The 17009-nt window shown below is 47.0% G+C and overlaps 1 protein-coding gene across 2 annotated transcripts in view; it reads left to right on the top strand.

Annotated features, from left to right (window-relative positions):
• The window catches only part of ETS1 (ETS proto-oncogene 1, transcription factor), a 63380-nt gene that overhangs the window by 17194 nt on the left and 29177 nt on the right, over positions 1–17009 (top strand). For both annotated transcript variants that reach the window (XM_045555406.1, XM_045555407.1), the window contains exons 2-3: positions 14598–14717; positions 16128–16328. In XM_045555406.1, coding sequence (XP_045411362.1) covers positions 14598–14717; positions 16128–16328 — 321 coding nt within the window. The remainder of the gene's footprint in view (positions 1–14597; positions 14718–16127; positions 16329–17009) is intronic.

The raw sequence follows: 17009 nt of genomic DNA, 5'->3' as shown, positions 1-17009 counted from the left end.
AGAGATCACAGCCAGGTGTATCTTTCCTGGCCCTTAGGTCTCTGTGTTCTGAATGCGTTTGCATTTAGAACTGGAGCTGCTTGTGTTGTTTCAGGCCATGGCCTTTTTGGGGTTAGACCGATAGTTTCATTAATTAGACGCATCAGGTTCAACTCATCGGCCAATGCCCCTGATGTTATGTTTGGGCTTTGTCAGTCAACCCTATCACTGTGTTTTGGTGACACCAATGGGACTGGAATGGCAGTGTTGTGAACCTTCAAATGACGTGATGGCAATCGATTCTTTTTTCAGTGCTTCTTAGATAAAGTTCCCTAGATCACTGAAATTAACTACTGTCTTCACTCTTTCCGGATTGATAGGAATAGTACTCTCCAATTTCAGGGCTGTCATGCGTGTGGTCATGCAATTGAAGCTGAGTATTGGAGATTGCTTGCTTTATGATCCCTGGTATGCAACAGGAATTTCTGCTCCCAGGAAACTCTTCTGTGGTAGAGTTTGACCACTGGTATTCAAAACTTACCACCTGGAGTGGGAGCAAGTAGCGTCATGGGTCCATAACATCCCATCATGCTTATTAGATCTCTGGATGGGTTGTTCCTCTGTGGATCCTAAGAACTTGGGGAAGAACGGTGTTTACCCAGAATGGTGACCCAGGGCCTGATGGTGGTAGAGACATGAGGGGGACCTTCCCCTTCCTAATCCACTGCTGCACGTAGACAGCAATGGTGTAGAGGAAAAAAGATGACCAGACAGGGAGTGAAGAGGTCTAGAAATAATGACCACATGACTTAAGTGAGTTGATGTCACCTCCCTGAGCTTCATTTTCCCCGCTGGTAAAAGAAAAGGTTTGGACTTGATAACATACAAAGTCCCTTCTAATTCTGTGTTCCAGGGGTCGGGTAGGACCCCCTGATCAGTGATGGAGCTTGGCTTCTCTTCCTCTCCACTTTTCATTTATTTTATAACCACGTCTGGTTGTCAGGAAGGAGAATGCCCCTCCAAGGAGTTGTTAATGTTTTATAGCAAATTCTGTAAATTCCTCTTTTCTACTTTTTGGCCCTGGATAAGGCTCTATGCATCATATAGCCATAGTGAGGGCAGGACAGAGGCACAGGGACAGTGTGACCACACCAGGAGAATGCACGAGGTGCTTAGGTAGGTCTGCACAAACCTTGGGATAGTCTCAGGTGTTACGACAAGCTTAGCAATGAACCTAATGGTTTAGGGGGAGTAGGTAACCAGGCTGCCTTCGAAGCTTTTCTCTCGGGGTCCTAAACACCTCCTTTGCAGCTCAGAAAACTGGAGCTGGGACTTCAAAATTATTAAAGTCACAGGATTTTTCACTCCTCATTAGGGACATACGTTTGGATTTATTGAACTGAGTGGGGCCTTCATTCCATGAGATATTCAGTGTTGGGGCAGTGCCGTTGGTTTTTGGTGCATTAGCTGGTGTGCAGGCATTTTCTGAAGACTGTAGGTGTAGGGAAGGGCTGTGTCATGTGCTTGCCAGACATGCTATGGGTGGGGATTTTCGCGTCTTCTCTGATGTCAGCCTTGCTCCAGGGTAAGAATGTGTGTCTTTCTGCCTTATCCCCACTCCTACCATGTGGTTCCCATGTGGCTCTCTTGAATTACACTGGGATGATTCAGCAGGGACCTTGCAGAAGAAGGGAATGTTTAGCTGTGGGGAGCGGGGGTTGGGGGAAAGCGCAAGGAAGCAGTGTTTGAATGAAGTCCTGGGCCAGGTCAGTGGCCCATGCACCCACTTAGGTCTTCACAGTTTGCTGCATTTTAGGTGGTCAAAGCTTCATCTGGGTCTCAGTCTCCACCATCTGCATAGAATGAAAGACGTACTGAAATGTTTGCCTCCTGCAGCCTTGTACATTTTATCTCAGTTATTCTGGTAGTTCAAGTTTATTAGCGCACCCTCCAGATGGTCTGAACTCTGAGCATCTTGATTCATGCACTTGTGAGGCCGATGCAGAGAGCGAGGGGCTGGGAAGGGACACTGCATCCACTATAACTATTCCTTGGCTCCACGGGCACCAGCAGTGACCAGCACTTGCCTGCTCTGTGCTTAAGCCTTTATATTATAAAACATTTAAGTGTTTGATACTAGTTCCCTCCCAACATGGTGACCTGGGATATTCTCAATGAAACATCTTAAACTATTTAAATGAAAAGGAAAAAAAAATGATCCCATTTAGGTCTTTATATCTATTTAATTGTTGGTTTTCCAGGAACAGGAGGGAAGTCAGAAGCTGCTCTGCAGGGGCTCTCTTTATTAAGCCCTGAATTTCTTGTCTTTGGGAGGTTCCAGCTTTGCACTTAGGATTCTTAAGGCTGTGAGGTTGGACAGGATCCAAGGGGTGCAGTTGCTGACTGTTGGCTTCTACTGATGCTGAGGGCTGCGGGTGGGAAGTCGCAGTGAAGGCAGGCAGCGGACGCGGCAGGGCCCGCCTCCCGGGCCCAGGTGCTGCTCCTTTTCAGTTTGGTTTTCTGTTTGGTGTCTATTGCAGGCTAATCTGACCACTGGTGGCCCTTTTTAGTAAGCCTGTAGGAGGATTAAGAATGTAACTAACACAGTTGGGAAGGATTGAGATTGATTATCACTCCAAAGTCATGTGAGAGCGAAAGATGAAATTCCAGAAAATAGAGACACTGTCAAAAGGGGCTGAAGTGCTGGGGAAGGAGAGGTGGTCACCGAGATGCAGACGTATCTGTGCATTGCATCTCTTTATCAGCCTGGCCTCTTCATTAGCTCCAAAGAAGTGAGGAGAGCACTCTCCCATGGAAAAGCTCTGTTACAGTGTTCCGGAACACGTGCAGTTAACAGACCTGGTAAGACTGCTGTTCCAGAAACCACACAGCTGCCCTCCATCGATTGGTTAGTGTTTCCTTGTCATCCCCACCCTCCTCTGACCTCTACAGAGAGAGGCCCTCATTGCTCTGGGCTGGGTGAAGCTGCAGGTACTTTTCTCATCTCCTCAGCAGCGGCAGTATTTTAGTAGTAGGCAGGCAGGTTTCTTCACTTGGCTAAAGAGATTCTTTAGGCTAAGAAGGAACTATGTGAGCAAAAAAGAAGCCCATTCCTAAGCAGGCAGCATTCTTGGTGACCTCATCTTCCTCCCAGCTTGGGTCCAGTTGGAGCTGTGCATGCAGGGCAGACTTCCAGTTCCTCCTGTCTGGGACTAACAGTGGCAGATATAAATAGACCAAGACTTTGTCTGTAGCCATTGTTCTCTAACTGCCCATTGTTTCTGGAAGCAGAGCATTGCTGTGGCTGCAGGCTCCCCCCCTCCCCTTTCTCCCTTCTCTGTGTGTCCTTCTCTCACTGTGCAGAGGTCTGAATTCCAGCCCAGCCATTTCTGTCGGCTGCTCTTGCCCCGTCTGGTGCTTGCGGATAAACTCGAGGGGAGAACGGGCTCCACAATGGGTAGATGAACTGAATACTGTAACCTCCTATTTTGATTCCAGTAATGCTTTTATCTGAGTCTTTCAGTGATATATTTGTGGTCAAGGCAAAGATATGTGGATCTAATGATAGTAAAGTCAGGGGGATTTGTAACTGGTTGAACAACGATACCCAAAGGGTCTTGATTAATGTGTCAGTGTCAGAGTAATGCATGGTCTCTGGCATTATGTTATGGGGATCAGTACTTGGGCCTTGCCTTTTCAACATTGTATCAGGGGCTTAGAATAGAGAAAGATGCAGGAAGCACACTTAGTAGGTTGCAGATGGTGCAAAACTGCGAGGGACAGCTAAGAGGATGAGGACAGATTCATGGTACAGAAAAGATCCCTGCACATGGAAACATGGGTCAGAACAAACAAGGTGAAGTTTAATCTGGCTAAATGTAGAGCCCTACAATGAGGTTAATAAAATTCAGTGAGTAGATCAGAACTGGTGCGATACCAGTTTATAAGGAGCAGGCTTGGCAGCGTTCTTTGAGAGGCTTTTATAAGAAGGCTATTAGAAAAATCCCTGTTGCCTTAGTCTGCACCAACTGAAGTTTATGGAGTAAAACGATCATCTCATTGTACTTGTTGAACTCCTGACAAACATGCAGTTGGCCTGGGAATGTGCAGCATGCTCTTTAGGAACACAGGCATGGAGCAGTGCTTCTGGGTCGGGGGGCGGCCACAGACCACGCCAGGGAGGAATAAAGCCATTGAAAAGCTGTCAGATGAAGAAAGATTAGCTTGTATTTTGTGGCTTCAGCCTGCAGAATGAGAGCCGATGGATAGAACTCGTAAGAAGGCAAATTTTATGTCTGTAATCATTTTTTGAAATAATTATTATGGCTTATAAGTGAAATTGAATGGCTCAAAATAAAGGTAGCCACTGAATGTCTTAAGTGAGCAGACTTCTGGGAAGTGTGGTGGGCTGTTTCCCACTGGTTACCACTCGGTGCCAAATCCTGCTTTGTGGGTCTGGAAAGCTCTGTCCGGGTGTGCTTGTCTAGGCAGTGTTGCTTGCGCCTGTGGCCGGCATCCCGAGAGTGTGTCTTCTACCCAGGGAGGAGGGACTTGCGCATTCGTACCTTTTATCATCGTGGCTTCCCTGGGTTAGAGGCAGACAGGGGCACTGTGTGAATGTGTGTGAGTAGGCTTTTTCCTTGTCTGTCCAGATTTATTTATTAAAAGCAGATACATCTGCATAAGAAAGCGGCAGAATGCGGGAAGAATGTCCACTTTGTTTTTCTTTCTGCAGCACCAAGATGTGGGGTTTCAGCTTCCTCCAAGGGGTTTTTGAAGACTGGCTTTTATCTCAAACAAGGCTTTTCCCCATTGGAAAACAGTCCTTTTTTGGTTTTAAAATATATTTATATAATGTGTAAATAAGGAAGTTGAGAGAGAATTTCCTTTCAAAATTGATGGAAAAAATGTTGCTTTCTGAGCCTCATTAACTGGGAGAAAGTCATTGCATCTTCCCAGCCCAGTGGCACTCAGCATTCTGTCCCTATATTCTGGTTTCAAATTGTGCAGTCTTCCTTCTTCTACTTCCTCCTTTCTTGCCCTCTTTTCTCCCTTTGCTGCCTGCCCTTCCCTCTCTCTGCTGCCCCAGGGGCCACTGCCGAACCCCCGCCCCAGTCTGTCTTCCTTCTGCCCTCCATGCTCGCTCTGAGCCCTGGAAGAGGCCTGTCTCTGTGTTTGTTTCCTGCGTGGGAGGGAGAGGCAGGCTTTGAGAAAACAGTTCAAAAGTGCAGAAAAACTTTACCTCTTCCAGCCTAAATAAACGGGCTCCACTCCATTTCTTAGCCCAGATTTCTCCTTTGCCCATGGAGAAAAGTCCTCATCCTTCACCCTGCCAAGCCCAGGCTTTTGGTGATTCTCAGGACCCCTCCCCTGCCCCGTCAGCCCCAGAGCAAGTGCCAAGTGGGCCTGGAGTGGAGGGTCTGACCTCAGCTCTGGTCGGATGTGCGGCGGAGCCTGCGAGTTGTGTGTGTGTTGCAGCTGCTGTCTGCAGTCTCGGGGACAGGGCCTCTTCCTTGCTCCAGAACGCTTTTCCTGTGGTGAAGAGAATGGAGAAAATGAAAAGAAATGTTCTTGTGCCCCGTCATTTCTGCTGCCTCTGCTTTGAACTCTGCATAGGTACAGGGAGAAAACACCTGGCTTCAGTGCCTCAAGATCTGGGAATGAGCCCTGGGTGTATTAGTTGACCGGCTTGACAATCTTGGTTAAATCGCTCATGAAACTTGTGAGTCTCAATTTCCTCACCTATATGGTGGAGATAATACTAAACTTCGTTGTTTTGAGAATCATACTAGGATATTCAAGAAAACATGTTCAAAAATGTAAAATCCTGTTTGGATAGCAGTGAAGATAATTATGGGTGGGAATTGAGTGAAATTATAATAGATTGGTTAGCCCAGTTCACCAGCACCCCCAGGATCTCAGAGGATGAGGCCTCAAGGACTGATACATAAAGCAGAAGGATGGAAGCTGGGCAATAGCAAGGTGGGGCCGTCAGATATGCTCTATTTTCTTCCTGTACGGGGTTATCCGGTGCCACATAGGTGCCAAAAGCCTCATGAGCCTGTCACGAGTGCATCAGTTGGGGGCAGAGCAGGAGTCTCCCCACTCACAAGTGTCAGGCGAGGGTGCCGTATGGCTCTGCAGGGCCAGGAGCTGCCGGGGCCCAGCGCATTCTCCCCTCCTCAGTAGTGTGGGCGCCACGGCTCTGCATTTCACCATGAAGAAATCATGCTGTTCTCGGACATTTAGGGCTTGTGAAATGTATGGTGGCCGTCAAGTGCAATCATCTATGTGGGAAAAAAGATTTGAAACATGTGAAACGCCATGTAAATGGCATAAAATGATCATTTAAGAACTTTCTGTTTTCTTCCAAGTGCTCTATTGAGATGATCCTTGTATGTAGGAATCTTAATAGTTGAAACATTCTTTTAAATTATGAGAGTGTCATTAATTTGAAGGCTCATTCATGACTAAGGTAGAAGGCAGCTTGAGTTTTGGCAAATGCCAAACATACAGAAAGGAGTTTTGAGCACAGAATCCCACTTTTGTTTTGTGCTGTGTAGATTCTGAGATGGCACTCTTAGGAAGTTATGAAACCAAAACTCATCTTAGGTCCACGGTATTCAGGTAGCTGTGAAGTGCCGTCATGGCAAACATATTGTAGGTGATTATTGCTACAAAAAGGATTTCTCCCTTAGCATATTGGAGGATGCAGAATAGGTAAGAAATTAGTCTGTTTGTTAAAAAAAAAACAAAAGAGCCAGTTTCAGGCGATCTCAATTTCCATTTATTTGTATCTCAGAATCTGATTTTTGTTTTTATTTTTCTCAGTTGCTTTGTTGTACCTGGGGAAATTTCTAGATTCCTTCTGTCTATCTCTCTAAGCATTGGGAAATAAAATCTTATATATTCTTTTAGATTTTATATTTTATAAGATGCTTTTCAGTTCAATCAAGTCAGCAGTACTTGACTGAGCGCCTGCTGTGTGTTGGGCTCTGGCGTTTCCACGCGCGTTGCACTCAGCCTTCGCTGCAGGGCAGGTGGGGTGCGCTGTGCACTGGAGGGGCGTGCCGGCCCAGAGTCCTTGAGGCCTGTTCTGTGCGCCTTCCTGGGGCTGCTAGAGAAAACACGCATTTAGAAGTCTTTCCAGCAGGGCATATTCATTCAGATATTTCCTCTTTTAGGCTGTTTGCCCAAAAGTTAAGGGTGGGAGATTTGAACTATTCTAAGGAAAGAGTGAGAAAAGTTAGCTACAGGACCCAGGGGGCAGTTCTGCTTTCTGGCTCGGGTCCTGGGACGGAAGAGCTCGCTGGGTTTCCCTGAACACCTGGAATTGATTTGGGTTCTGCTCTGACTTCGAAACATTTGCTGAGGTGGAGGATGGTGGAGGGGGGTAGGAAAGAAATAAATCCAGCGATTAAAAATAGCTTTTGCGTGTCAGGTGCCTGAACGAATTTGGGAACATGCCTGCAATCCCTTTTGTCTGGCAGGTCTGAACTCCGGCGCTGCCGAATTACAACTGCTTTCATTTGTTTTTCCTGCTTCCCCACCATGTAATGGTCAAGGGCTCATTGGAACCATGTGTGAGCCCAGTGAGTCACCAAATCCTCGGGACTTCAGTGGTAATAATGTGTTAAAACTCCTTTTGGGGGGATGGGGCAGGGGGTGGACGGAGGGAAGGAGGGAGAAGTCTGAGGTCACTTCCTACAGATGTTCAGCATACTGGGCCCTCTCTGTAGGCTTCTTTCTCAGGCCCTGTGCAGAACCGAGGCCGGCCTCCCCGTGCAGCCTGGGGCACACTTTGCCTTGCAGAAGACCCTGTCTTCTGTCCCAGGGCAGCTTCCCTCTGCAGAGAGGTGTCTACCTCAGAGCTGGCACGTTGTACTCGAACAGTGTGCATTCCCTAGTGGCTGTGTGCACTGGCAGCAGAACCAAGACACAGCAGTTTTGGACTGGCTTGCATTTTTGGTCAGTCAGGTCACTGGAAGGTGAATTGGGGATTTTCTGTGCAGCTTCTTTCTCCCTTCTTGGGAGTGGTTTTTATTGGCTGGTGACCTCAGGGGGATTGGGCATTAAGAGAAAGGTCAGAAACCCAGCTGCATGTTTCCCTAAGTGACATGAGTCTGCTCCAGGTCTCTGTGCTGTCCTATTGTTGGACAGTGATGAACTGTCTGGTTGAGATGGATGGCCCCCAGCAAGGGCACTTGGGGCATTTCTTGCGTAGCACTTGCTGGAGCCAAGAGTCCTGCTCGTCCCCCATTGCTCTGTCACATCACTGGCTTTATGAAAACAGAGCTGAGGAGGGACACTTACCTCCCTTCTTTGCATTAGCCTCAGCCGGAAGCTTTGTGGATTATACTAGGTCCCTCAGCTGGAAGTCCTGCCTGCCTGGCTTCTAGCACCTATGGCAGGCATCAGGAGAGAGGGAAAGAGAAGACACAAGTCCCTTCCACTCTACTTGCAGCCCACCCTTTCCTGAATGAGAGAGGGCAATGGACTGTTCCTGAGATTCCCTTTCGCTGCTTCTGAGACCATTAGCATCTTTACTGGGTGAGTCCTCTTAGAGGCCAATGCCAACTTTCCAGGGAAGATCAGCTTCAGAGTCAGAGCGATCAGTGGCTGTGGCCACAGCCATTCTTTCTATTTGTGTTGGTCTGAGGGATAAAGGCACCTTATCTCCTATACTGAGACTGCTTCCAGGGAGTCTGGCAATGGTATTGCCTTTCAAACTGCCCTTTTGGTGCTTGCCGGATTCCCTAGCCTGTGTTTGCATGCTTCTTGGTATATTGCAAGTCCCTGAGGATGTTAACCGTTAGGAAGAATTGTCCTGCAGTCCTCTGCTTGTAGGAGGTAGAGGTCAAAGGGACTGGCTTATCATCCTGACTCAAAATCAGCTTTCTGATCCAGCTTTTCCACTTTGCAGATCATGGCAGTGTTGCTCTCAAAGAAGTTCTGTGGTTCAAGTGGGCCAGTAAATGAAATACAGACCTAGATTTAAGCACCAGGGAAAATAATTTGAAGCCCTGTTCTTTCCTTGGAGTTTCTCTGCCTTTTGTAAATTTTCATACTATGATCCTCCTTTATCTAAAAAATATCCTTGTGACAGTAAAATATTTGTGGGTGAAATACTGTCTGAGGTTAGCTTTACGGTTCCTTGGCCATGTGTGTGGAAGATGAAATAAAAATGGATAATGTTGATAGATTTTGAATAGCGGTTCATTGTACTATTCTCTCTACTTTGTGTATGTTTGAAATTTGCCAAATGAAAAATTTAAAACCCTATGAGGGATATAGACACCACCTATTAACAGGCCGCTTTTAGAAATAAGTGAGTCAACCAGTGTGATTACACTGATGTCACAGCCAGACTCCACGAATTTTGAGCAACAAGTCAGCAGTGCATGCCCCTCTGGCTCTTTCCTCGTCTTCAGAAACAGTCCTGTCTTTCCATTTAGACAGTGGTTCTTTTTCCTTCCCGTAGGTATCAGAAGGTTTCTTCTTGGTTTCCTTTTACTTTAAGAAACATATTTCAGTAAGCCTTTATGTAACTAATTAACAGTATATTATATCACAGTTGCCCATTAGCGTGACTCAGGGGTCCGCAGAGACAGGGAAGGAAGCCGGGTTGTCATTTAATTTGTTTGCTTCAAATGGAAGGAAGAAAGCCTCACTACCTTGAGTTCCAGGAAAGGAAAAGATTGCAGTCGATTCTGTAAATGTTTGTTAATTATGTCCTTATGGTGCTAGCCATATGAAACTCTGGGTTTCGTGGAATAGTTTTGTTAGAAGTTTTTAATTATTTCCTGAAATTTATCTAATTTTTAAAGTAAGGAACAAAAACGTCCCATTTTCTCTCTCTCAGCTCTGAAAATTTTAATTTTCTTGAATCTCTGATCCATTCCTATTTGCGGTGGAATAGAGGAGAAAGACCCTGGATTGTAAGAGTCGGAAGACCGGCTTCCAGCCCTGGCTGGTTCTTCCTGGCCTTATAACTTTAGGTCAAGCTCTTGACATTGTGGAGTCTTGGTTTCCTCATCTATGAAATGGGGACCCTGTAATACCTTTCCAGGCCTCTCAGAGGTTTCATTTTGTGAGGATATTGTGGAATAGTGTGTGTGGAGGGTCTTGGCATACTGTACAGCAGTTTTCAGATGTCAGGCAAGTTATTCATTCTTGGTGTTTCTTTCATGCTGCTATTCATTGTGACAACACCCAACTCACGTGGCTCGTATCATTGTCATCCGCTAGACTTTGGTCCAGTCCGGTGGTCACACAAAACTGGGACGTGAACCCTGGATTTCTTGTTCCTGGCTGCGTCTCTCACTCCTAACCCCAGGATCCCAGACGCTCCAGTCTTCCCTTGGTCATCTGTTGGGAACAGTGAGAGCATAGACTTGTGAGGTCAGTGGGCAAGATGTCTTGAACCTCCTGCTGACAAAAGTTTAGGTTCTGTGTAACATTGTTGGTGTGAGCCATTCGGTTTCAAAGAACTGAGAAGAGTGGTTTGAAAAGACACGTGAAATACCCTTGAATGGTTCTTGGAAACTGAACAGCCATTAACTTTAAATTGCATATAAGTGAGTGGAAACCCTTGTCTTGTATTTCACTTGAAACATCTGTGAGGTGACTCAGGGTTAGGCCACAATGAAAAATGAGCAGATGTTTCTCTGCATTCAAAATGCCACTGTCTTATAATGCCCTCCCCTGATTCAGGGAAAGCCACCGACCCACTTCTGTCTCAATACCGTGCAATCTTGGGACAGTTATCTGTTAGCTTCTGCACAGCTTTCCTCCCAGAAACCCAGGGTCATTCTTGAAAATGTGGGCTGAGATTTAGGGTCCTAAGGAATAAACAGTAGGCAAGAAACTTAATATAATTGTGGTATATTTATGTCTTCAACTTCCAGTGCATTGTGTTTAGAGCCTCCACTGGATTGGCAATAGCATTTCTCTAGGTCATGTTCTCAGCCTTTGGAGACAAACATGTTATTTGAATTTAAGATATTATAATTATTAACTCAAAAGGAATCTCAGTATTTTTCCATAAAATACAATTAATGTCTGTGGAGGTATTGATTAATTTCCAGATGCTGATCCTAAAATTAGAAATATTTGATACCTAATGTAAAAGGGTTATAATAGGTAATGAGGTAAAATATTTTAAGAATAACAGAGATGTCCCCTTAGGCTAATCCACATCAGATTCTCCACTGGTGTAAGGATTTCATTGCTGTTATTGACCAATGTAATTAACAGAACTGCTGCAATAATAAGCAAGCAACACGGGGATTTTTGCATTAGTGTTTTATATGATGAGTTTAATATTTTCTATTAGTACCCACTTTTGTACATGATTATTTATCGTCCCATTTAAGTCCCACACCACTGGAAAAGACAGTCCTTGCCAATTGTTTACTTACTTACAGAGGGGGTTTGATTTTTTTCTTCAAACAAAATTCCACACTTTATAAACATGGGCATAAAGCTCTGACTTTCCCATCCGAGTCCTTTGGGTCCAAGGACAATGAGATTGCTTCTCTGGAGCTCATCGTGTCCCGGTGCACGGGTCCCCAGTGTGTGGGGATGGTTTCCACCAGCTGAGCTGTGACCTCTTTTTCAGGAGATCCAGCACTTGAACCCCACAGCCAGCGGGCAGAGCCAGGCACTGCCAACGGGGCCCCTGTGTGGCTGCAGCCCAGGACATGTGACTGGGCTTTTGGAGATGGTATTGGGGTGAACAGGCAAAAGTAATTCCAGCTGCTTCCCTGGAGGAGAACGAGTGCAGACCTGGAAATGTCCCCTGACAGGAAGCAGGAACTTGCGGAGAGCTGTCAGCTCAGCAGTCCCGTCCAGACCACTCTGCCAGGGCACGTGGAGTTGTGGGAAGCAGACTCCGGGAATTCTTTCTCAGGCTTTCTGCCATTGTCCGTGGCCCTCCCCTCACGCCGGCGTCCCTCTGCCCTGGCTTTGGTGCTCAGGAAGCCCTGGGGCCTCGGAGTCAGCTCATCCTACAGCTCTCCTTGGAGCAGCACCGTGGCCTGGCCTGGCTGTCCCACATATGTTGTCCTGGCCAATTTCCTCCATCAGTGAAGTCCTTTTCGTGAAATCATAAATCTAATGGAGGGAACAAACACATGAAACAAAACCTACACAGTTCAAGTTCATGAATTTGTGTTGGGTGAGGGTGAAGGGAGGAGGGTTGGTTCAAATTTGGAAAAATTTAATTCACTCAACGTTTGTTGATCAATGTGTGTGTTTAGCTGTGAGCTAGGAGCTAGGTTGGGGGGGCTACAGTTGTCCCCTCTCTCAACAGAAACACTCTCTGGTTAGCTGAAAGTCCCTTTCTCTAGAGTAAAACTGACTTCTACTCTAAGGGAACAACACATTTCTGGAGCTGCCGGGGGAGCAGCCATGTGTGTCTTCGTGACTCACTTGATGATTACTCCATTGTTTGAAGGCTGGATGTTATGTAGTCAACATTCTATCCCCTCCCCCAGTTCCCCCCCCTAACAATCTGGGATTTTCCATCATTTTGTCAACCTTCCTGGAGACATGTTGATTTTTCCACTAGACTTTTTTGGGCATGTCCCAGGGCAACCCAAACTCACCACTCCCTGGAGCTCCAGATGCCCCATCGCCGGCAGGGCCTGGGACAGCAGTCAGGGAGCCTCCTGTTCTGCCAGGCAGAGCCTGGGCTCCAGCAGTTTCCTGACAGCGTCACCAACGGCAAACAGGAGGGAAAGTGCTGCCTGTCCTGCTTTTGCGCAGTGTAATTTCCATTCATTTTGACATTCAGAGGGAATATATTTGCTTCTTTTTTCCGAAGATTACCAATTGTCATCTTTTCCCTTATATGTTTCCATTTTAGTCAACCGATAACACATTCTGTATGTCCAGGGAACTTTTTTTAAGTAGCCAAGGTTTAGAATTGGCCAGGTGAAGAACTGTAGTAGCCTTTCCTGGAACTTGGCCACTGACAAGTCAGTTTCATAGGCTACACTGAAGATTCAGGTTTCTTAGAAATCACCTCAGTAAAGTGTGTTACAGCCAAATGGCCACAGGAAAACTAGTGGGGATTCTCCGCCCATTTCTTTGCTTATTAGCTGTTCGTGAAATTGTGCCTGAGGTGAACGCAGATGTTTAACTTCAGCCGTATTTATGTCCTGACTCTGTGAGAATGGTCTGCAAGTGCAGGAGAAGTGGGCGTGGCGGAGAGAAAGGCGCAAGTGGGTGTGGCAGGTGATGCTGTGTTTGTGACTTGCAGGCTGTAAGGCCTCGCTCTTCCCCCACCTGTGCAAATCTTGTTCTACAGATTGTACCTCCTGTGTGCGCTGCACCTTTGCTCACTCACGTTACCTGCACTGCCACCTTCTTAGTCAAAGCCACCATTACCTCTCACCGAGACTGATGCAGTAACTTCCTAGCAAGCCTTCCCGCCTCCATTCATACTCACCTCCTAAACCGTTCCTTACGGAACAGCTAAGGGGATCTTCTTAAAGCAAAATGTGGTCGTGCCACTTCTCTGTGTAAAACTCTCAACAACTTTCTGTTGTACTCAGGGTGAGGTGACAAGTCCCTTGACGTGCTCCCTGCTCCCCTCTCCAACTTCATTCCAGGCAGCTGTCCTCTTTGATCACTCTGCTCCAGCTGTGTTGATTTTTTTGATACTAAAATATATCACCTCCCCACCCCCACCTCTCTCATGACCTTCGTTTACGCTATTCCCTTTGTCTAAGACTGTGGTCCTCTAACTTTAGTGGTCATCAGATTGCATGGATTCTGTCTTGAAAAACACAGATTTCTGGGCTTCACCCCAGAGGTTCTGATTCAGTAGGTCTGGAGTGGGGCTGAAAATTTGCATTTTAACAATTTCTAGTTGATGTTGATGTAGCTGGTCTAGGGAACCACACTTTGAGAGCCACACTTTGAGAACCACTGGGCTAGAGTGTTCTTTCCTTCCTAAACTCCTATGCGTCCTTCACATCTCAGGTCAAACACCTCTTTTCTTCTACGGGAGGCCTTTCCGGATTCCTCCAGATTTGCGGGAATTCCTATTACACGTTAACATTGCATATTGTACTTCCCCTCTGAATCCCTTATTGACATTGTGTTTGAATGTTTACTTGTGTAAATGGAATTTTAGTGACTGAATCCACTGCAAGAATCAGGTATCTAGCTTCTTGAGGGCAGAGTAACCATTGCTATCTTGTTCAGTGCTGTTTCTCTAATTCCTTGCACATAGCAATGCTAAATAATATCTGTTGAATGAATGAGTACTGTTACTGCCTTTTCACAGGTAACTGAAACTACGTGGTAACACTAATACTCAGTGAGTGTGAGAGATAAGCAGGGACTGTGGGTAAACTAGCAGAGGTGTACAGAAAGAGTAAACATGCTCTGTTTGTCAAGGATGCATAACGTTTTAGGCAAGAGTTAGGACTTTTTTAAAGGTGCCTAGCCTGTTGTGGAAAGCCCCTTAAACTTTACCTGCTCTGGTGATGACGTCAGCACGGTTGTTTCTCAGCTTGCCTTCTTCAGCACATCCATGCCTTACTGTGTTTGTGAGTGGTTGATTACCTATGCAGTTTTTGTTACTCATATGCTGTTTTTTCTTACAGATATGGAATGCGCAGATGTCCCGCTATTAACTCCAAGCAGCAAAGAAATGATGTCTCAAGCATTAAAAGCTACTTTCAGTGGTTTTACTAAAGAGCAGCAACGACTGGGGATCCCAAAAGGTATGTTTTTGTAGTTGGAAAAGGAGAGGCTGGAGCCAGACCCTTGGGGAAGGTTCATTTCCTCACCTGCAGTGTGTGAGGCAGACATTAGACTAACCACACTTGAATCAGCCGTGGTGGGCTGTTGCTGACGTCGGTTAGAACCGTTGTAGACACACGTATCCATGCTTTTCCATCGCCCAGCCTTGTCCCCGCTATCGCGATCTTAGGACAGTGGTTCCCAAACTTCTCTGCGCATTAGAATCACCTCTGGATCTTTGAAAACTTCCACAGCCCAGGCCATATTCCAGACCAATTAGATCTTCATCGCTGGTGGCATCAGTATTTTTGAAGGTCCCCAAGTGATTCCTACCTGCAGATGAGTTTGAGAAACACTGTCTTCGGGCCATTCTGGGCCACCATTGGATGACCTCTGAGCCGCATGTCTTGGAACGTACTGATGGCTCTTTTCCCCTTCCATGTACTTTGGCAAAATGCGTTTGTCCTTGGGTGTCTTTATGTGAAAGGGTTTATTCGGGAACATGAGAGGATTAGAGTTGTCAGAAAGGAGAACTGACTGGAATGAGCCTTCCCCAGAGAACATTTCATGAACAATTGAGAGCAGAAAGAACACTTCTCTACTGCATGAGAGTAATCCTGTCGTCAGAACAGGCAGTTCTAACAGCTCATGAGGTCGTAAGCAGGATTGGAGGGGCCCCTTGGAGCAGCGGTGACGTGGACACTACAGCCTGCCCTCCTCCGAGTCCTTGCGTGTCATCGGTGGGTGCAGCCATGGTGAACCTCAGGTGCTGTGTGAGGGGCGTGTGTTGTACGGCCTGCTCAGAGCTGGGCTGTGGAGTGTACAGACTTTGCCGAGTATCTGGGATAACACGGGCCCCTGATGTTACCAAGTGCTGTTTGAATGACTTACTGTTACTGATTGCTACAATTGTTACTAAACGTACGTGGCTGAGATAAAAATAATTGAGCGTGATGGTCTGAAGTGCACTGTGAGAGTTCAGAGCAGAGCGGGGCACGTGCCTGTGCAATCTCTGGGAAACGCTTTATTTTGTTCTCATTGCCGTTAAAGAAGCCATTTGTCCCTTGTCCAAGGCTTTTAAAAAAGTGCAAAGGGAATAAGTCAGCGAGAGAAGGGATCTGTGGAAACGTTGCCCGTGCAGAGGGCAGAGAATACTCACGGAACCTCCTGGTGATGCTGGCGTCGCCAACTGGCCAGACAGAGAAGGTGGGGTGTTCAGCGCGGAGGAGGGTTGGGAAGGTGCCCACTGATACGTACTCACAGGCTGGTGCGGCCTCGTTCTGTGACTAGGGTCGCACCCTCAGCTGAGTCCAGGCCTTTCACGTCCTCTCTGCGGCTCAGGTCGCAGTCACGGGCCTGACCTGTGGATCTTCCTCTGATCTCTTCCCCAGACCCCCAGCAGTGGACAGAAACCCACGTTCGGGACTGGGTGATGTGGGCCGTGAATGAGTTTAGCCTGAAGGGTGTGGACTTTCAGAAGTTCTGTATGAATGGAGCAGCCCTCTGTGCCCTGGGTAAAGACTGCTTTCTCGAGCTGGCCCCAGACTTCGTTGGGGACATCTTATGGGAACATCTAGAGATCCTGCAAAAAGGTAAATATGTGGCAACAGGGAGAGGTGGAGGTTGTGTGGGCTGCTGTGAAGGGAGGTAGGGGCCAGGGGAACTCGCCTGGCGGTGGGGTGTCGAGGCCTTTGTCTGGGAGTGTGCCATCATGGCCTGAATGGGCCACACGGTGGGCCTGGTACAGTGCCAGGACGTAGCAGGTGCTCTTGGGTAAGTGTTCGCTCCTTTTTCTTCTATATAGTGGAGGTTTGGGTTTTAATCTTCAACAATATTGTACTTCTGAAACTTCCCCTGGTATGCAAAATTCTGATCCTGGTCCTTATCTCAGACCCATGCACTGTTTGAACAGGCAGTGCCCACAGCCAACACCAGAATATGTTGTTTTTCTGGCAGTCATACACACTCCCTCCGTCTGTGGCCACGTGATCCTCGGCCACAGCCACAGGAAAGCTTAGAGCTTGTTAATAACACAGGCTTCTCTGCCCACTCAGTGGGCTGGAGCTGCAGCCGCGCGGCATACCTTTCCCAGCTGCAGCAGGAACTGGGGTTATCTCGGGACGCTGTGTTGCAACCTTGTAATGACATGGCCTCCCCTACCAGCCTCTTCCAACCTTTTTGGACAGAGTGACTCATGTACCACAGTCCTGGCTGAGTATAGAAACAGCAGCAGGCGGCAAACTTGGGTGTTTTTGCGCTTATTTTTCTGAGTT

The sequence above is a fragment of the Lemur catta genome, chromosome 7 (assembly GCF_020740605.2).
Source record: "Lemur catta isolate mLemCat1 chromosome 7, mLemCat1.pri, whole genome shotgun sequence".
Lineage (NCBI taxonomy): Eukaryota > Metazoa > Chordata > Mammalia > Primates > Lemuridae > Lemur > Lemur catta.
Note: the sequence above shows the minus strand (reverse complement) of the source record. Positions and strands in the feature narration are given on the sequence as shown.